At 33.4% G+C, this 20,752-nt stretch overlaps 4 protein-coding genes across 5 annotated transcripts; 2 read left to right on the top strand and 2 right to left on the bottom strand.

Annotated features, from left to right (window-relative positions):
- Positions 1 to 746: 746 nt before the first annotated feature.
- LOC141531374 (uncharacterized) lies at positions 747 to 10,604 on the top strand. Of its 2 annotated transcripts, none has more exons than XM_074249171.1 (7): positions 747 to 1,078; positions 1,415 to 2,602; positions 2,725 to 2,905; positions 3,095 to 3,224; positions 3,318 to 9,656; positions 9,804 to 9,955; positions 10,312 to 10,604. In XM_074249171.1, the coding sequence occupies exons 1-7, from the start codon at positions 925 to 927 to the stop codon at positions 10,385 to 10,387; spliced, it is 8,220 nt and encodes a 2,739-aa protein (XP_074105272.1). In that variant the 5' UTR covers positions 747 to 924; the 3' UTR covers positions 10,388 to 10,604. The 2 variants fall into 2 exon arrangements, with proteins under 2 accessions (XP_074105272.1, XP_074105271.1); XM_074249170.1 differs by having other exon boundaries at positions 10,309 to 10,603.
- A 9-nt stretch (positions 10,605 to 10,613) lies between these two features.
- On the bottom strand, positions 10,614 to 12,728 carry Ppan (Brix domain-containing protein peter pan). Its single transcript, XM_074249184.1, has 5 exons — positions 12,603 to 12,728; positions 11,916 to 12,476; positions 11,507 to 11,833; positions 11,042 to 11,390; positions 10,614 to 10,959 (listed from the first exon to the last, which is right to left on the bottom strand). Exons 1-5 carry the CDS (start codon positions 12,618 to 12,620, stop codon positions 10,814 to 10,816), a joined length of 1,401 nt encoding a protein of 466 aa, XP_074105285.1. The 5' UTR covers positions 12,621 to 12,728; the 3' UTR covers positions 10,614 to 10,813.
- A 323-nt stretch (positions 12,729 to 13,051) lies between these two features.
- Sf3a1 (splicing factor 3A subunit 1) lies at positions 13,052 to 16,632 on the top strand. Its single transcript, XM_074249175.1, has 4 exons — positions 13,052 to 13,303; positions 13,386 to 13,713; positions 14,106 to 15,882; positions 16,169 to 16,632. The coding sequence occupies exons 1-4, from the start codon at positions 13,189 to 13,191 to the stop codon at positions 16,268 to 16,270; spliced, it is 2,322 nt and encodes a 773-aa protein (XP_074105276.1). The 5' UTR covers positions 13,052 to 13,188; the 3' UTR covers positions 16,271 to 16,632.
- On the bottom strand, positions 16,340 to 20,479 carry LOC141531382 (xylulose kinase). Its single transcript, XM_074249183.1, has 12 exons — positions 20,272 to 20,479; positions 19,652 to 19,734; positions 19,062 to 19,215; positions 18,747 to 18,926; positions 18,551 to 18,652; positions 18,333 to 18,464; positions 18,075 to 18,228; positions 17,432 to 17,576; positions 17,073 to 17,362; positions 16,890 to 16,987; positions 16,671 to 16,811; positions 16,340 to 16,564 (listed from the first exon to the last, which is right to left on the bottom strand). The coding sequence occupies exons 1-12, from the start codon at positions 20,320 to 20,322 to the stop codon at positions 16,493 to 16,495; spliced, it is 1,602 nt and encodes a 533-aa protein (XP_074105284.1). The 5' UTR covers positions 20,323 to 20,479; the 3' UTR covers positions 16,340 to 16,492.
- Positions 20,480 to 20,752: the final 273 nt, after the last annotated feature.

Genomic DNA, 20,752 nt, shown 5'->3' with positions numbered 1-20,752 from the left:
ATTGTAAATTAATATTTTTATTAATGATACTAAAGCTGACCGATATTAAAAATTTTTTTCAGAATTTTATAGCAATTTAATTATTATTAAAAAATTCCACAAGTGAAAATTAATAAAAATCACTAGTGAAAATTTTTAGAAGTCTTTTTTTATTGTAATTGATTTTTTAAAAGAATTTTTTAAATTGACTGCTGACTGATAACTTCAGTATGTTTTTTTTTTTTTTTTTTTTTTTTTAATGACATTAAATTTAGCTGTCACTTCAAAAATGGTTTAATTTTTTTTAACAAATAAATTATAGCAAAAAATAATTATTAAAAAAATGGACTTGTAAAAATTTTAATAAATTAAAAATGCAATTTTTTAAAAATAATTTTTTTGTTAAATAAAATTAAAAAATTGTCAAGTGACTGCTAAAACCCTTAATGTCATTAAAAATTTTAGTCTTCACTCAAAAATAAATTCTTTACTGCTAGGAAAAAGGAAAAAATTATAATAAAAAATTCTAGCAACCAAATTTAATATTTTTTTTCTAACTTACACAAATAATTTATGTTATTTTCTCATCACTCGCGTATAAAAACATTTAGAATTAAAATTAACGTTTTTCTGAGAACAGTGCTGCCACCTTGCGTCAGAAATACGAACTACATGTGTGTGTTATCACTTTTCAGCCAATTAGATTATTTTAATTTAAACGTGAAATTCAAAAATTTTATAACCGTAAATTCACAATCGGCGTCATTTGTCAGCGGGCTGTTGATCCATCATAAGACAAAAAATTAACACCATGATCACAGTCGGTTGAAAATAAATTAAAACATACATATTTATATTTTTGTGTGTGCATTTATTTAATATTTTATATGTTTTGTGTATTGTGAAATTAATCAACGTGGTTAGTTGATAAATAGTGAGGTTAAAATGTCGGATAATATAAAAGTAGCAATAAAAGTCCGGCCATTGATCAAACGAGAAAAGGATGATCGGCTGGCAGAACACTGGATCACGGAAAATAATTGTATCCAGCAGATAGACCCGGAGTCCAAAAAACGGGCTGAAGCCAGATTTCATTTCGGTAATTTTTTGTTTTTATTTTTACATGGAATAAATAGCATAACCTTAAAAATATTTTCCGGTAGACAGAGATGGATAGAATGGTGTTTTTTTACTTTAAAGGTCAATGTCGGTAATTTATTTTATGAAATTAAAGTTAGCCGACATTTAAAAAATTTAGAATTTTTTTTATTGGAAAAATTGTTACAAAAAAATATAAAAAAAAAAAATTTGCGCGTGTAAAGAACTTAAAAAACTGCTAGTGCAATTTTTTAAAAATATTTTTTTGTTATAATTTAATTATTAAAAAATTTAGAACGTCGGCTAATTTTAATGACATTTTATTTTATATTTTCAGATTATATTTTCGGAACGGAAGCGAACAATCAAGATGTGTTCGACCAAACGGTAAAGCCAATCGTCGAAGCGGCGATGAATGGATTCAATGGGACGATATTTGCTTACGGGCAAACCGGGTCAGGAAAAACCTACACCATGATGGGGAATAAAGAACAACCTGGTGTGATACCCCTCACAGTTAATTATATATTTAATTATATTCTTAATGATTCAACTCGGAAATATTTGCTGCGTGTTTCTTACATCGAAATTTACAACGAAAAAGTAAATGATTTGCTGGATAAAAATAACCAAGATTTGAAAGTAAAAGAGGACTATCAAGGCCGAATAAATGTCGACTGTAAAGAGGAAGTTATAAATTCTCCAGACTGCGTGCTTCACGCTATGAGGAAGGGCGAGAAGTTACGTCGAATCGGCGAGACAAATATGAATGAACGGAGTAGTAGAAGTCACACAATTTTTCGTTTTACCATCGAGAGTTGCAGAGTTGATGATCCGGACGGCGCCACCACGGAAGCTCAATTAAATTTGATTGATCTGGCGGGTTCTGAGAGAGCTCGGCAAACTGGTGCTACTGGTGAGCGCTTCAACGAAGGCAAACACATCAATTTGTCTCTCTCGGCGCTGGCTTTGGTGATCAAACAGCTGAGTGAGCCAGGTACCTGTTTCATCAACTACCGGGACAGCAAACTGACGAGGATTTTACAGCCTTCGTTGGGAGGAAACGCTCTTACGACAATCATCTGTGCTGTTACTCCAGCTGCTATTGATGAAACTCAGTGTACGCTGGACTTTGCTGTAAGGGCTAAAGGCATTAAAAACAAGCCACAGATTAATGAAACTGTTTCGGAGAAAGCACTTTTGAAACGAATGATGAAACATCAAGCCCAGCTTGAAGCTGCTCTGGAGTCGGCTCAGACCAAGCTTGCTGAGAATGAAAAGTACATGTTACTCCAGCGTATCGAGCTACTCAGCAAAGCTATTGTTAGCAAGCCTATTAGCGAAGATGAGAAAGTTAAAGCAAGGCGAAGACGAACCTGGGCTCCAGGAAATCCGGTTAAGAATTTTATGAATAAAAGTCTTGATTTCGGGCTTCCGACTATCACGGAATTTTCTGCTAATTCTTCACCAGTGAAGCTCCGAATTAATGATCATGATGTTGATCTTATTGATTTGAATAACCAATGTAAATATTTAACTAAGATTAATTTTAATTTTAAATAACAATACGAAAACATATTTAAATCAATTTAAACAAACAAGTTTAGAATTTTATAATTTAATAATTAATTAATTTATTTATTACAGCATTTCACACAATTTACCCTGATTTTGAGCTCCAACTTATAAAAGATCAAAATGAAAAAAATAGATTCTCAACTGTGAGCGATGATGGAGAAATAATGCCTACAGTTACTGTTCGCGACCACGTTTCTGAGGACGAGGATAAAACTCCTGAAGCATCTCCAACAAAATATCCATGTAACAGGTAATATATTACATGAATTTATTGTTGAACAATAAAATTATTTTTAAAAGATAATTATAATTGTTTTTTTATACTACGCTGATAAGATAAGGCCTCACAATTTTTTTTACACTCGACTGGCTTTTTAAAGATTCATTATTTTTAACTGACTTAATTTTTAATTGTAATTTTCATTTTATTAATTTACAGGTCACCTTCAACGCCAAAAGTTGAGCTACGTAAGCGGTTGGAGGTATTGAAGACAGAGTACTCTGAGCTCCGTGAATTTTCTACTCTCGAGAAACAGTTATATCAAGAGGACGGTCTTTCTGCAATGACTGTAAATAATAAAATTACTATTATTAAAATTCTTTAAAATTCAATGAGTCATTGTGGTGATAAAAAAAATTTTTTTTTTCTTTTTTTTTTTTAGCAAGCGAATTATGAACGTGAGTTGGAGTATTATAAAAAAAGTCTACAGGATACCGAACAAGTGTGCATAGATTTAAGAAAAAATTACGCAGAGTTGCAGAGTGAGCATGCAATTCTTGCCGAGAATCACAGTCAAGTTCAAAGGGAGTGTGAGAAACTTAACGAAGAGAAAAAATCGCTAGAAGCACTCCGTGATTATTTTCCATCAATTGAGGCTGAGAAAAATGAGTACAAAAATAAAATGAATGAAGCTTTGAAAAGAATAAAAATTTTAGAAGACGAAGCTAATTCAAATGCGTATGAACTAGAACTTTTGACAGCAAAGCACAAGAAGCGTGAAAAAGAACTGGAATATTCACTTAATCTTGCTTGGAAAGACTTCATCGATCCCAGTGAAAAACAAAAATTAATTGACGTTGTTCACTTACAATCGCTCGTCAATGAATTAACTGCAAAACTTGAAAGCCAGCCTTCACCAGTCACATCTTCTAATAATGAAGAGTTTATTAATAAATTAACAGAACTGGAAAATCAATTGCAACGATCGGCTGAAGAGAAACATCACTTGGCAGACCAATTGGAAGAATTGTCTATTCAGCTGACACAGTTGTCTGAGGCTAAAGCAGTTTCGAGTAGTGAACACGAATTATTGGTGACTGATTTTGAGAAACGAATTGCTGAGCTGGAGGAAATTATTGTTAGCAAAGCAGCAGAGTATGATGAGTTGTTCATCAAAAATGCTGAGTTAGCTGAGAAAATAAAACAAATTGAAAGCAATGAACTGGAAATTGACAAAATGAAAAAATCTGTCGATGATTTACAAGTTGAAGTCGAGAAAAAAGCCGCTGAGATTTTATCGCTCAAGACTCGTGTCGAACAGTTAGATGCTATAGGAAAAGAAGCATTTGCATCTAATGACTTGATTCAGGATGTAGAAGAAGAATTTAAATTAGTATTGGCTAGTCAAGATTCACAAGAGAGTCTGGGTAATGTTCTGGATAATTCTTTCAAGTCAGCAATTGAAATGCCTGGAGATGAAGAGCCGAACTTATTGGATGCTTTAGTGGAAGAACAAAAGAATCGGATAGCCGAGCTTGAATCACTTCTTGAGAACCAGAGGAATGAGCTTCTAAAGCAGGAAAAACTTTTAGAAGACAAGTCCAATGAGTTGAAACTATCTATTGAGTCTCATACAGATAAAATCAGCGAGCTTCAAGCGACAAATGACAAACTGAGAGAGCAATTGTCTACTATGCAGAGTGAAAAAACTCTCAATGAAGGTGAGAAGAATGCTTTGCAGCTTTTGTTGAAAGAGAGGGACCAAGAATTGCAAGAATTGACAAAAACAAAGAATCAGTTGGCATTCATGACATCACAAAATGAAGAGTTGGAAAAAATAACTACTGATCTTCGCAAAAAACTCAATGAAAAAGTACTTGAGCTCGAGGAGAAACAACTTCATGACTATGAGAGTGAAATTAAAAATCTTAAAGATTATATTACGAATCTGCAGAATTTGTACAAGGACGTACAAGTTGAAAATGAAAATTTGAAACAACAGGCTGACAAAATAAATTCATCTTTGAAGATTGAAATTGTAAATGCGTCTGAAGAAGATCATGATGTGTTGAGACATTCTCCAGATTCATCTGTAGTAAGTCCTTTGGAAAAAACTTGGACTGCTGATCATGAAACGACGCTTAATGATTCCAAAAATACTTGTAAAATTTCAGCAGTAAAACCATTCAAAGAACCAAAACCCCTTGAAGATGAAACTCCGGTCAAAATTAACAAGAATTCAGCTCAAAATGAAGTAGAGACAAGCAGTATCTTTGCCAATGGTAGTTATTTCGACAGTATGAATGGATCTAGTATGCAGAGTGATATGACGGATTCTAATTTCTTACAAAATTATTCAAATCTTAGTAGTTCTATCAATACAACAGCTTTTGAGCAAAGTAAATCAGACTATGAGGACTCTCAGGGTAATTTAAATACCACTGACTTTGAGCTGATAAACAATTTAAGTAAAAAGAATACCAAAGAGTGTGAAAATATAGTTCGTAAATTATTAAAAATTAAAAATACTTTAGTTGACGAAAATGAGAAGTTGAAAAATAATTTACAAGCTAAAATTGGTGAAATTGATGCTATTAATCGTGATATGATGGACTTTAAATCAGGAATGGAGAGTTTGAAGGAAACAGTTCATGCACTCACTACGGAAAATGAGGAGACTAGTACAAAATTAGAAGCATCAAACAACGCGCTTAGTGATATGGAAATAAAATATAAACAGATGATAAATGATCTAGAGACAGAAATTCAAACGCTGGTTAGTGACAAAAAATCTCTGGAAAAAATATTGAAAAGTAATGAAGCGAAAATAAAAGAGTTGATAACTGAAAACATGGAGTTGACTAATGATTTGACTGATAGGATAGACGAGTTGAATAAAATTCAGGAGATGAAAGCCCTGGAGTTCGACCATGACTGTAAATATCGTGACCAATTTAATTATTACATTCAGAAGAACGAAATCCTTCAGAAAGAAAATATTGATTTAGCGAATAAACACTCGGCTTTGTTTGACGAAAATTCGGTTTTGAAAGAAGCGTATGCCGAATTAGCGACCAATCCAAATGCTGAAAAATTAAATCTCACTGATCTTGAAAATTCTAAAGAACTTTTGTCAGCGATATCTCCAATTAGGAGCGAAAAAAGAAGTACTTCGCCGAGTCCGTCGTTAGACAGGTCTATTCATGACATTTTGGATCAGTATGACGAGAACGAGACTTTGCTTGAAAAAATTCGTGATCTAAAGAATCAAAATGATGAATTGAAAATTTTGAATAAAAAGTTGGCTAATATTAAATTGACCTCTTGCAAAAACTGTGCTCATTTAGTGGAACTCAACGAACAGCGTCGTACTATGAAACGTGAGATCATAACAATGAGCCAACGAACCCGTGACTTGAAAGAGAAATTCAAGAAAGAGCGCGCTGTGGTTGAAATATTGACAAACAAAGCTAAAGAGGATGTTGATATCAATACCAGTGTGTGCAATGCAACTATGAACGAGAGTATCTTTGAAGATGTTAGTGTTTCGTACGCCGAGGAGGAAATTCAAAAAATATCTTCGGAGTTGGAAAGTATCCGCGGGGATTACCAGAAATTGTCTTCGTTGTACGAGGAAAAGTGCAGTGATACTGACGAGCTAAGACCATTTGTTAATGGTACTGAAGTAGTCGTATCTCCAAGATCAAACAAACGCGACGCGAAATTTGAAAAAATTGAAAAGGATTTGCAAGCTTACAAAGACGATCTTCAACAAGCCAACGAGAGAATTTGCAGCATTGACGAGAAATTAAATAAATTTATAAATGTCAAGACTAGTACGAAAAAAGAAGTCGAGTCTTTGAAAGCAGTTAAAGAAATGCTTGAAGAAAAATTGGCTGAGACTGAAAACTCTGCCATGGAAGCTCAACGCCGGATCAATGAACTCGAAAAACAAGTTGAAAGTTTGACTCAGAAATTGGAGCAAGCTGGAATTGACAACAAAGATCTTCATGAGGTTACTAAAGGCCTGGAAAGTCAAATTGTTGATCTTAAAAAAGCCAAAGAAGACTATGAGGAGACTTGTCATGAATTAAGGTCCTTGTTGGCAGAAGTTGAAGGTGAAAAAGTTAGCTTGCAAGCTCAAGTAGAAGCACTCAAAGCTGCAGATGCGGAAAAATCACCGTTGAAAATAGAATTGGATAAATATAAACAAGATATGGATAGTTTTGAAATTGAGATAGAAAAATTGAGATGTTTGTTGAGAACATCTGAAGACTCTAAAGACTTGTTGAAGGAAGAGCTGGATCTTATTAAATCTACGCCTCCACCTGAACGCGAGCAAGTTGTTTCTTTGACGGCTATCATTGATGAATACAAACAGAAAGTTGAGTCGTTGGAAATTTCTGTCAAAGATTTAAGGGAAAAAGTTGATCACTACGCCAGAGAAAATGTTGAACTTGCTGATAAACTCGCGACATTGCAACAATTGAAGAAGGATTTGGATATCATTGATAATAGAATGGAAGTTTGTGATGAGAGCTTTAGTGGAGATCATAACAATAAAGTCGCTGAAGAATTAGAAATTTTAAAGTCGAGAATGATTAAAGAAATTTTAACTCTTAAATCTTCTAATGACCTAACGAGTCTTGAGAGTAAAACAGTGAGCGAAGTTTTCTTGATATTTTTAGAGGCATTGTTGTCGAAAGAAAAAGAAATTGTGCATTTGATAAACCGCCGTAGCGCTCAAGAGAAGAATAAATTGGAAGAGGAGAAAAAAGAATTGATTGACGCTGAAAAACGCGTTAGTAAATGGGCAAAGGAGTTGGAAGCTGATAACGAGAGGCTGCAAAGCGACTTAACTAAGCATGAGAACAAGATCAGTTTATTGCAGAAGCAGATTTCCCAGTTGGAGAGCTCACTGATGGACAGTGAGCATGAAAAGCAGCTACTGAATGAAAAGATGACGGTAATGGAGACGGATTTCAATACTCTTCAGCAAGATTATGACAGAATTGCGCAGACTGGTGTTAGTAGCTCTCCTCAAGAACGCGAGAAATTAATTCAAGAAGCCCTGGAGGGTCGTGACGCTGAGCACAAAATGAAATTGAAAGAAGTGGAGCAGAAGTACAATGATAGACTGAAGGAACTTGAGAATATGCTCGAGTGTTGCAGAACCCAAAATTCAGATCTTGCCAAGAATTTGGAAGGATTGGAGCTGAATGATCAGCAGTGGAAGAATATTATTGATATTAAGACTTTAGAGTTGAACAAAGCTAACTCAACTATCCAGCGACTTCAAACAGAGCTTGCTAATCTGACGGAGCTGTACGATCATATTAAAGAAGACAATCAGAGCAAGGGCAGAAAAATGGAAGAAATAACCGAGCTGCTGAAAATGAAGTGTGATAAATCTTCTGAGTACAAAACTCAGTTGGAGACTATTATTCCGGAGTATGAATTGCTGAAGCAGCAAGCTGCAGAGCGACAAGTACGTCTTGAGCAGTACAAGAGCGAGGTTGATATTTTGAGGGGGCAAAATAGTCAACAGGTCGCTTTGTTGAAGGATCAGTTGGATGCTGAGCAGATAAGGGCTGCTGGGTTGATCAAGCAGTTGGCTGAAGTCACTAATAGGTGCACTGCTAATCAAGTGGCGTTGGATCAGTTGAAGGAGAAGTGTGAAGAGCTTGAGCAGCAGAATGAACGACTTGTCAAGAAAGTTAGGAACAGTACCAGTAAAGTTACTGTTGATAGGGAAATTGAGGCCATGAAAGATGAAAATCGAAAGCTGTCTAATGATCTTGAAGGAGCGTGTAATCGCATTAAGGATTTACAAAGCAGTAAGTCTCAGCTGATGACTGAGTTTGTCGAGTTGAAAGGACGGTACGAGCTTACTTGCCAGGAGATGAATCTTTTACAAGTTACTCTGAGTAATTATAAGTCGAAAATTAATAGCTCGGAAATTTTAGAATTAAGGAGTAAGTATGACGCTTTGATTATGGAAAAAAATCTTGTGGCTTTGGAGCTTGAAGAAAAACGCTCGACTGTGTCGCAGTACGAGAAAAAAATGGGTGAGTTGATGAAGAAAAATGAAGAGGTGATGAGGAAAAATAAGGAATTGGACGAAGAGATGGATGATATGCTTAATAAAATTAACGAGCTGGATTGTGAAAATACGGTGTTGCAAGACAAAATTTATCAGCTGAAAGATAGTAATCCTCAAAGAGAAGCTGAGTTGAGGCTTAATAGTGAGTTGGAGATGCTTAAGAGAACTGTGGAAGGTTTGAAACAAGAAAACGCGGAGCTTAAAGCTAAGTTGAACAACAGATGTGATGGTAATTGCAATATTTCAAGAACCGCGAGTCCTACTTTAGTAAATACCACTCGGCAGCGGAGGAGAAGCGAATTGTACAATCAGAATCGCCCCTTGGGACTGGCTGATGATCAGATTAATGATTGTGATATTCTTCGTCAACAAATTAAGGAACTCGATGCTCAGTTAGTGATGAGAAATGCTAAAATAACGTCCCTTGAGATGCAAATTGAGGCGGGCTTCTTTCCACATCAGAAAAAATGTGATGAATATACTGAAATTCTTAAGGCATATAAACAGCAGAATGATGCTTTGAGAGATAAGTTGAGAAGTCAACAACGAGCTGAATGTGAAAAATGTACCAGGATAAAATCTAATCATCGTGATTTGGGAGTTCAGACTGATGCTGAAGTGGCTGATAAGAAAAATGACAAAATGAGGATGAATATTGTCAAATATGGAGTTATTCCGGTAATTATTAATTTTATATTTTTTTATCATTTTATTGATAATTTTTTTTTATACTTATTTTAATTTAATTTATTAAATTAAATTAAAATAAGTTAATAATTGATTAATTAATTTATTTATATATTTTTTTTTTTTTTTATTTTACAGGAGTCCTCACTTGAAGCAAAAACAATCGCTAAACTACAGAGTGAAAAAATAAAGCTTCAAGAATTGCTCAAAAAGAGTCATACCAAGATATACGAACAGAAGAACTACATTAAACAATTAGAGAATCAAGAAGAAATTCCAAAAACAAAAAAGTGAGAGATTAAAAAAATAATGTATTATAAATGCATGACGCTTTACACATTCCCTAAAAATCACTGACTAATTCTCAAGAAATTATTTATATTTATTTTTTCCTTCGTTAAGAAGACGAATTATTTATACTAATGAATTTAATGTGAAAATTAACAAGTATTATATAAACACTTTTTGTATTCTGTATATTTATTAAAATCTTCTATTTTTTTTGTAATTCTGCTTAATTTATCAATTGCTTGTTGTAGTATTAATTTTTATTTGTATGACTGGCATTTAAGTGAATTTTGCAATTAATTTGCACTTTGATGAATTCAAATTATAACTACTTTTGATCTTTTTATTTTTAAAGCAGCGCAAGTAAAGAAAATATTCATGTCAACGTGTTGGGAACGTCGCAATTAACGCCTCACCGATTCTGGTACGAATAAATTTTTTTCGACAAAATTTATGATTAAAATTATTTAATATAGAGAATATTTAATCATAAGTGGTTTTTATATGTATATAATATATTCTTGATTTTTATAATTGAATATCTAACGCATACATAAATAGTCTAAGCAATTTGTGTGCACATAAAAAAAAATTTAAAGATTAATTAAAGAGAAAAATAACCATTTACAATTAATATTAAGAAACTTAAACATTTAAAGATATTTTTTAATACAATTTTTTTATTTTAATATTTTTATAAAAATGCTACTTAATATAAAAGTAATTTAATAAAAAATAAAGAAAACTTGATTTTATAATTAAAAATAATTATTCCTGTTATTTATTTTTTTTTTTTTTTAATGTCCTTAATTTGAATTATTATTATTATTAATAATAAAACTGTCATTAGACAAAACAATTTATTTCTTTACATCTTTACTGAATTTAACTTTTTTACGTTTAAATTTCGCTTCATCATTATTATTCTGTTTCATTTTCTTATTTTTTGGTTTGTAATTCGGAGTGTAGCTTTTTCGTTTTCCAGCAGTATTTTTTTGGAAAAGATCTGAAAGAGAAAAATAAACCAGTCAATATTGTAAATAACAGTATAAATTTATTTCTAACTATTTTACCAAAAATAAACATACCTTTGTCTGGCTCCTCTCCAACTTCATCGCGATAATACTGCGCATCATCATCATCCTCTTGTTTAGTCTCTTGATAGGACTCCTTCGCAAATTTACGCAACAAAATATCGCTCTCGTTTTTCACAGTTTCCTTTTTCTTCTTCATTCCTTCCAAAGATTTTTCTTTATGTTCCTGTTTTTGTTCTTCTTTTTTACGTTTATTTTCTTCTTGAATTCTCTTACGTTTTTCTTTCAACCGTTTCTTTTTCTCACGTAATTTTTCAATGGCTTGAATTTCTTCCTCTGTTTTATGGATGTGTTCGTGGAACATTACTTTACCATCCAGTAAGCCGTCTTCAACTTTAATTAACTAAAATTAAAATAAAATTATGAAAATATTTTTTAATGTATAAAAAAAAAAATCTTTGTAAATACATTATACAATAAAATATTAATTTAAATTAATATATAAAATAAATATTTTACCTGCATTGTCAATCTTGGTCCCAACTCATACAATCTAATTGCACTTTTACCTTTCGCGTGATTACCACGCGATGATAATTCTTGTGATAACGTCACATGACTTACAAGATCATCTTCAGCTTCACTTTCTGACAGAGTACCCTTCGACAAAAACTCGGAATAGTCTTGGCATTTTGCTAAATTAGGTATTTTAGCTTGTACTAATTTTTTGACACCTCTCGATAGACCAACAGGCACAACTTTAATAGCATAATGACGAAAATCGATTGATTTATCTGCGGGATTGTAATTAAGACAAACACAACGTCTTACAGTACTTAAATTAATCTGTAAAAATCAAAAATATTTATTTAATTATTAAAAACTGATTAAATTTATTTTACTATATATAATAAATAAAATAACTCACCTTCGTTATATTAATACTAGGAAACATATTTTGAAAAGTAGTTGCCATCAATTTAATATGTCCATCATGCGCCTTATCATCATCATCTTCATCATCGCCTTTAACATAATCCTTATTATCTTCATCCTTACCAGCAGCCCCACTGAAATTATTCATAATAACTAAAGGAAAATTTTTAAAAGCCTCTTCAAAGACCATCTGTTTTTTGATCGCAGAAATTACATCCCTCGCTAGTGTAAAGTTTATTATCTTAAACGTCAACGTTGGACCTCTAGGTATTCTGCAGAGCTTCATATACATTCCTAGCTCCGTTCTGCTGAATATACACATGTGAGTGACATGAAGAACACTGGAAACAGACACAAAATCTTTTATCGAATTTTTCTTGCGCTCCTTGAGCGACGAAGCTGTGAATGGCTCCAGAACTCTACGGAAATCCTTGGTAAGCTCAACGATATGGTCACCAGGAATTCCTTTATGTATTACAAATGAATGGGGCGCTCGAACCAAGTCATCAGGTTCTTGGCTGTCCATTTGTTTATTTTTTCTCACACATTTTCCCTGTTAATAAAAAACATTTAAATTAACCTTAAATATTCGGCAATTAAAAAGTAAATAATTGTAGGTAAAAAAAAAATTCAATGGATAATTTTTTTTTAATTAATTAATTATTTAAAAATTATTTACCTTCTTACGGCGACCCATCTTCTTAGGATTTTTTTATTTAAATTAATATGAGAGTAATTATTTATTTTTATAAATCCACGTGCGGATCACGTTGTGAGCGGTTACAGATAAATAAATGACAATGATTAATTTTTAACAAGCGACAAACAGAAATGTGCTGCCCCTAGTGGTGAGAATGTATACTAATGCGACTGGCGGTGGAATAGCGAATTAATTAAGACACTGAAGTTGACTGATATTAATAATTTTTTTTATTAATTTTTATTCAAAAAAATTTTTTTAATTGTCAAGTGTCAGCTAAATTTAATGTCATTAATTAATTTAGTGTAAAAATTAAAAAATTTTAAAAATTGACAGCTGTCAGCTAACTTCAGTACTATAATTAATTTTTTTTTATGCATACGTATGCAACTTTATGACTTGATTATATATATTCTACAGTGTGAGTAGTGAAAATAAATGCTTCATTTTGGATTATTTCGAGGCGTTCTCTCCATTCTAACCCTCGTGACGTTTTCGGTCGTTTCAGTTGATTCATTATTAATTTTACAGTGATATATTTGTAAAAAAAAAAATAATATAAATCATGCCTGGACAAGATGCGGTGGCGGTCCAATTACCGCCACCAGAGGCAGAAGAACCTTCGGCACCATCATCACAGCCAATTGTCGGCATCATCTATCCTCCACCGGAGGTTAGAAGTATCCTTTTTTGTTTATAAAATTAAAATATACATTTAAATAATAAAGAGGTAAGCAATATTTTTCTTATACAGCTGATTAGATATTGTCGACAAAACTGCGAGCTTCGTCGCGAGGAACGGCCCGGAGTTTGAATCCAGGATTCGTCAGAACGAATTGGGCAATGCTAAGTTCAATTTTTTAAACTTCGGTGACCCGTATCATGCATATTATCAATTCAAAGTTAAGGAGTTCAAAGAAGGCAAGGCCCAGGAGCCTGTTGGTGGTACTGCTTCAAGGGGTGTTACTCTTGGTACACATCAGAAGCAGCAGGAGATTCTCAAGTCTGTGGAACAACCGTTTGTACCAAAGGATCCACCTCCTGAGTTTGAATTTATTGCTGATCCGCCGTCTATTTCAGCACTTGACTTGTAAGTTCAATAATTTTTTTATTTTTAAGGAGGATAGCTACTGTGAAATTGAAAAAAATTTTTTTTTTATTTTATTAAGGAGGTTCGAGTGAATCTAATGTAAAAAATAATTTCCAACTTTGAGCTTTGAAATTAAGTAAAAACGCTCCACAAAAATGCTTATAACTTTGTAACAACATGATATTTTTTAATCAAAATTTAGGAGAATGATCTTCAATGTATATTTTATAAAACAAAAGAAATCCGATCCCCAAATTCCTTCATTATCCCAGTTAAAAAAATTCCCGAAAATCATCTATTTTCTTGATCCTCACAGTGGCTATCTCCCTTAAATTATAAATTTTCTATTGATTGAATAATTACCTATTTATAAATATTTTGTTTTATTACAGAGACATTGTCAAGTTAACAGCTCAATTCGTTGCAAGAAATGGACGTCAATTTTTAACAAACTTGATGAATCGCGAACAGCGTAATTTTCAATTTGACTTTTTACGGCCCCAACATTCTTTATTTCAGTACTTTACAAAATTATTGGAACAGTATACAAAAGTTTTGATTCCACCAAAGGATTTATTACCCCGGTTAAGAGATGAGTCCTTTAACATGGAGAAAATACTGGAAGATGTTAAGTACCGATCTGAGTGGTTAAAATACCAAGAAGCTCAGCGTCGTAAAGAGGAAGAAGAGATGGAACGTGAACGAGTCGCATATGCACAGATTGATTGGCACGATTTCGTGGTAGTTGAAACTGTTGACTATCAGCAGTTTGAAGTTGGTAATTTCCCGGCTCCAACCACTCCAGATGAGGTCGGTGCTCGTGTTCTAATGCAGGAGCGTATTGAAGAAGGAGAAGACGTTGAAATGCAAATAGAGAGCGACGGTGATGATGAAATGCTGAACCGCAGTGACATGGACAAAGAACGAACAGCCAAGGACAATAACCAGGTCCAAGATATGGAAGAAGACTCGAGCGATGACGAGACTAGTACGATGGAAATGTTGTCGCTTGATTCACAAAAGGCACGCGATGCTCGAGCTAACCGAGATTCTATGCAACCACCTCCATTGCCACCCACACCAGGCAACGTGGTCGTTAGAAAAGGATACGATCCAAAACAACACAGTATTAAAGCGGCTAAACCAGCTTCTAGTGATGAGTATCTCATTTCGCCGCTTACTGGTGAACGTATTCCTCCTAACAAGGTTCAAGAGCACGTAAGAATTGGCCTGTTAGATCCACGCTGGGTTGAGCAGCGTGATAAGCACATTGATAAAGTCGCCCAAGAAACTGTCTTTGCTCCTGGTACTGCTATTGAAGCCAGTTTGAAACAACTTGCCGAGCGTCGTACTGATATTTTCGGTGTTGGAGACGAAGAGACAGCTATTGGTAAGAAAATTGGCGAAGAAGACAAAAAGAAAGACGATAAAGTCACTTGGGACGGTCATACATCGAGTGTCGAAGCTGCTACTCGAGCTGCGCGAGCCAATATTACTCTCGAAGAGCAAATTCACCAGATCCACAAAGTCAAGGGATTACTTCCGGATGAGGAGAAAGAAAAGATTGGACCTAAGCCAGTTGTAAGTCGTGCAAATGAATTGTCACACATGGCAGCAGTTGCTGCTAAACCACAAGCTACTCTGAAAGCTCCGCCGAAACCACCAGCACCCAAACCAATGCCGGTACAAGCTCAGCCTCCGCCACCACCTGCACAAATCGCTATTCCACCGACTATGGGTATGCCTCAGCCGCCAATGCTTCCTCAGCCGCCGATGATGATGATGGCTCCGATGCCTCCAATCAGACCTCCACCGCTCATGACTCCGGCCATTTCTCCATTCATGCCAGCTCCTCCGACTATGCAGCCGCCGCTGCCCGCTCCGATGACTATGAAGCATCCGGGTGAAATGTCCTTAGAAGAAGAGCCACCGACTAAGAAACTTCGTACGGAAGACTCGCTTATCAACGAACAACAATTCTTGGCACGCAACAAAGGACCTGTTCAACTGAATATCGCTGTGCCTTCAATGACCGAAAAGACCGAGTGGAAACTCCATGGACAAACTTTGACAATTACTTTGCAGCCTAATGAAACTATTGCTACTGTTAAAGCTAGGATTCATGAACAAACTGGTATGCCTCCTGGCAAACAAAAATTACAGTTTGAGGTAATTTTTTATTTTTTATTTCTTTGTAAAAAATTTTTGCACACCTCATAGCGCGTCAAGCAATTTTGTGATCTCTAAATATTCACAGTAAAAAATTTTACGTCATTGTGTCAAAAAATTTTGTGTTATAAATTTACTTAATGATTATTATTATTATTTTTTTTTTTTTTAATCAATTACACAATTTACTTTTTTCTTAAAAAATGAATGAGCGTTATGAGGCGTGCACTTTTGGATTTTCCAAACTTTTTAGGAATTAATTTTAATAAATAATTTTTTTTTACAGGGTATGTTCTTCAAGGACAGCAATACACTCGCTTATTACAACCTGGTCAGCGGTAACGTTGTCAATCTATTGCCGAAGGAGAGAGGAGGAAGAAAGAAGTAAAATAAATTAATTTTTAACTTAATTATTTTCGCTGATCAGCGAATTTAAAATGTATCTTCATAGTGTGTCTTTAGTTGTAATATTGATTTTTTTAATTTTACTTATCGATAAAGGACCTTTTATAAAATATTATTAGAAAATAAATTATATTAAGGCTACTTGTTCTTGGAATGACGTGAATATTAAAAAAAAAATAATTATCATTATCTAACTATAAAAAATTCAGCTACTGGCATTTTGTTTCAACAATTGTGCAACAATTCTTCGATAACGCGCCACCATTGGCTTATATATCTACAAAAAAAAAATTAACATGTAAATAATTATAATTTGTAAAATAAAATGAGTGACGATAATATTAATCAGTGTCATCAATAGCTCATCAATTAATATAACTTACACTTTCAGCGTCGCTGTACGGCGTGCATAAAAGTTTTGGTTCAGGAATGTACTTAGTAATTTCTTGAAAATTATTTTTATCTCTATGCAAAGCGTATTTTGCTAGATAAGCTGCACCTAGCACTGCAGAATTGGCCACTTCCTAGACAATAAATGCAGTTAAAAATAAATTATTTATTATAAAATTATTATACAATAAATAAATAAATAGCCAACATACAGTTGTGTAAACTGGAGCATTAAATACATCGGCAAGAACCTGCAGCATAGTTTTGTTGGCTGACGCACCACCAGTAGCAATAATACGGCTGTTGGAAGCTATAGTGCAGATCACATATTTTAAATATTTCTTGAGATATATTTTTAGAATATCTTGTTTGATTGTCTTGTCGTTTATACAAACCAATAACAAATCCAAAATCTTCAGCGTAAGCTCTCTTGGCTATAAATTGCCCTTCAATAAGAGCTCTTACTTCCACTTCTTTGGAGCTGTATCTCGATATTTTGTCGTCGGCTTTGTTGAACCTGTGATCGCCAACGAGCGCTGGAATTATTTCCGGAGCATCGAAGTACAGAGCGATGTTTCCAAAATTACCTCGCGGTGTGCTGTCTAGAAGCTCGTTGAATATTTGCCACGAGCCACCCGCAGCACTATCTCGTATTCTTTCACGTGTAAACGATCCATTTTTAAAGCTGTTCAATTAAAGTTATCAATTAATCTCTGACTCTCAAATACTTATGTTAAATTAAATAAATATTTACCAAAGCATTGTCATATATGCTTCTTTATCTAGAGGATTACACAAAACTTGTCCTTCAGGCAGTGTTTTGGGATCATCTAGCCATAAAAATAAAGTGTCGCTGGTACCTAAACTGCAAGCTAAATCGCCTTTGCCCAGTCGCATTCCTAAAAATATATCAATAATTAATAATTTTTTAATCTAAGTGAAAAATTAATATTTTCAAATTCTTTTTTTTACTCTGCTTGTTTTAACGGCCCATTTATGATAAAAAATGTCGTGAAAGGAAAAAATAAAAATTTCAATAGCTTTTTTGCTAAAAAAGTTGGAAAAAATTTTGGCTCTCATGTTTTTGCATGAAATTTCTATTTTATCTTTTTTTGATATATTTCTTTTTGAAAAATACATAAAAAAAAAAAAAACATTTTTTTTTTTTTTTTTAATTTCTTAAAATTGTGATAATCAACTTTTTTTTTTTAATTGTTCATTTTTTTATGTTAAAAAAAAATTTTATTTAAAAACTAAATAAAATAATTATTTAATTATTTTATTTAAAAAAAAATCAAATAGAAATTGCATTCAGAAAAATGAGAATTAAAACGGTAGACTCCACTTGTAAACAATAACAATTATTTTTTTATAAAAATAATAAATATATTAATTACCGATCAAAGAAGCAGGATTATCACCAGTAAAAGCAATCACTCGACACTGATCGGAAAAGCCAAACCTTTCGACATAGTAACTTGAGATTGAAGCGAGATTTGTATACGAGGGCACAGTCTCGCCAAGTTTGCCTCGTAAATCTGGTCCACTAGCCTGTGTCGTCGCAATAATTGTCAGTTTAATGACATTGTCATGAAGATATTTATTAAATCATGTAAATGTCTCCTTATATCTTGTCAAGAATATATAAAACATACCTCTAAGAGCTGATCATTCCAATCTTTAGTACGAATGTCAAGAAGATTCATACCGGAGCCATCGGAATAATCAATCGGTGCGTAGTTGCCGACGAGGAGACTCGCCACAAAGCTACTTATTAATGATATTCTCTGTCATAAATCAATCACACGAATATTAATAACTTATTTAGAAAATATTTATCCACGCAAAAAAAAAAAAATAAAATTAATTATACTTCTGTATTAGCATAAGCATCTGGACGAGTTCGCCAAATTTTTGCTATTTGAGGGCCTGAGAATCTTTCGTAAGCTTTCGATCCTGTTATCTGTGCCAAGTTCTAAATAAAAAGAAGAAAAAGAAAAACTTAAAAATAACTCATACATTAATTTACAAAACACCAAGTTATTGTTTGAATAATTATTTTTACTGACTTGTGGACCACCGACGGTTTGTTCAAGGATTTCACACTCAGCAGAAGTACTCGAGTCCATCCAAATCGGTGAATAATTAGTAGCAAAGGCATTACAAAGTTGTTGATGTAAAAATTTATCCGGGCTTAAATTCCTCAGCAACTCGCGGCTCCCTTTGCTCCAGTATACCGTCCCATGTTGCTATTTCGACAGGTAAAAAAACTTTTTACGATGACGTAATTTGTGAGATGAGATGAAGATAAAAAAGAGAGAAGGTTAAGAGAATAGGAAAAAAATTCAGGTAGACTAGTTTGCTTTTTTTTCCTGTTAATTTACCTGGGCACAGCCGGAAATGCCTTGGACCCTGGCGAAATCTACACCGCAAACCCGAAGTTTGTCCAGGAGCATGTCTAATGCCTTCACCCACATGAGACAAGGCGCTACTGCTACACTTGCCGATTCTTTTTTATTTATTACTCCTCCGTATGTTCTGTAAATTATTAACTTCATAAATTTGTGTCGTAAGTTGTGAAACAATAAAAATAATTAATATGATTCTAAATTCAGCTGATAAATTTCAAGTTTTTAATTTTTATAAAGAATCAATTACAATAAAAAAAAATGTTTTTATAATTTTTTTTAATTTTGACAAGTAGAATTTTTTATCAAAATTAATTTAGCAGATATTTAATAATTTTTTTAAAAAATAAATTTTGGCAAAAAAAAATGACATTTTAAAAAATGCAATTTTTTGGAACAAATTTGTTTATTAACTAATTGACTTTAATGTCATGAATTTTTTAATTAAATTTTTTTCATAACAATTTAATTGATATAAAATTATAAAAAAATTTTTAAGCCTGTCAATTCGTGTCATTAATTAATTAAATAATGACGGAGTACTTAATGAATATTTATTTATTTACCTGAACTCCGGTAAATCATTGTCAAACTGAACATAAGCTTCGTCAAGTACTTTCAGCTGATCATCCACAACGATAGCCTTCAGCTGTAACAAGAAAGGAATAATAATAAAATTAAGCGATATTTATTTTTTAAATTTAGCGCCACGTGTGCAGACAGGTACAACGCGATAGGTGCGTGGTTTATGAACCAAACTGTGAAGGAAAAAAAAAAAAAAACTACTTCAATGCCATTGCGTCGTTACTTTTTATCCAAAATAAAATAACCGTAAACAACAAGGTACTTAAGTATGAAAGAAGAAAAAATAATGACAATATGTAATGCTCTTTTCATCGTTAATAAATGTTAAGAGACTTGCGCGTTAATAAAAAGCAAGCTTGACAGAGTGTCCAAGTATAAAAATGCGTCATGATGATCAATCAAGAATAATTGCCAATACAACAGTCTACATCGACAATAACAATAGCATCAACAACAATTACCAGAGTAGAGAAAATAAAATGACAGAAAAAAAAAATCTAATCTAAAAGTTTAGACAGTAAAGAGTAAGTAATATTAATATTTAGTGTATTTATTTAAATAGTGGACAGCTGATAGTGGTGAGTAAAATAAATAACAAAACCTGCTGAGTGCTGAGGTCCAAGCCCAGGTATGTTGGGCCCGAATCGCCCATTTCCTCTGGCTGACTGGAACGTCTGGAACCGGGCTGAAGTTCTAGTCGTAGTGACTGTCAAAGTCGAAAGCAACAGCAGGCACCGATACGAGCGGAGCACGCCGCGGTTCGTTAAAGTCCGTTATGTTTAGTTATCAAGTTATGAGTCGAATTTAATGGTACGACTACATTATATCATCCCGCCGACAATGCCATACCAGCCTAGGCTATTTTATTCCATTAACTATCAGAGAGCATCGCATTTGACATCACTTATGACTTATGATAAATTTGTTTAAATGTATGATCTATGTATTGATGTAATAATATAGATATGTTTTATTTGTTTGTATAGATTTATGTATGTAACTTCAGTCTGTCGCTAGGCTATTGGTTACGTGACGAGTTCTCGAAGAAGACTAAGTGATTACGAGGTCGCTTACAAAGTATA

Source organism: Cotesia typhae, unplaced genomic scaffold (genome assembly GCF_013202065.1).
Source record: "Cotesia typhae breed Kobodo isofemale line unplaced genomic scaffold, CoteBio_Ctyphae contig_5, whole genome shotgun sequence".
Classification (NCBI taxonomy): domain Eukaryota; kingdom Metazoa; phylum Arthropoda; class Insecta; order Hymenoptera; family Braconidae; genus Cotesia; species Cotesia typhae.
The sequence above is the reverse complement of the archived record's forward strand: the minus strand, read 5'-3'. Positions and strand labels throughout refer to the sequence as shown.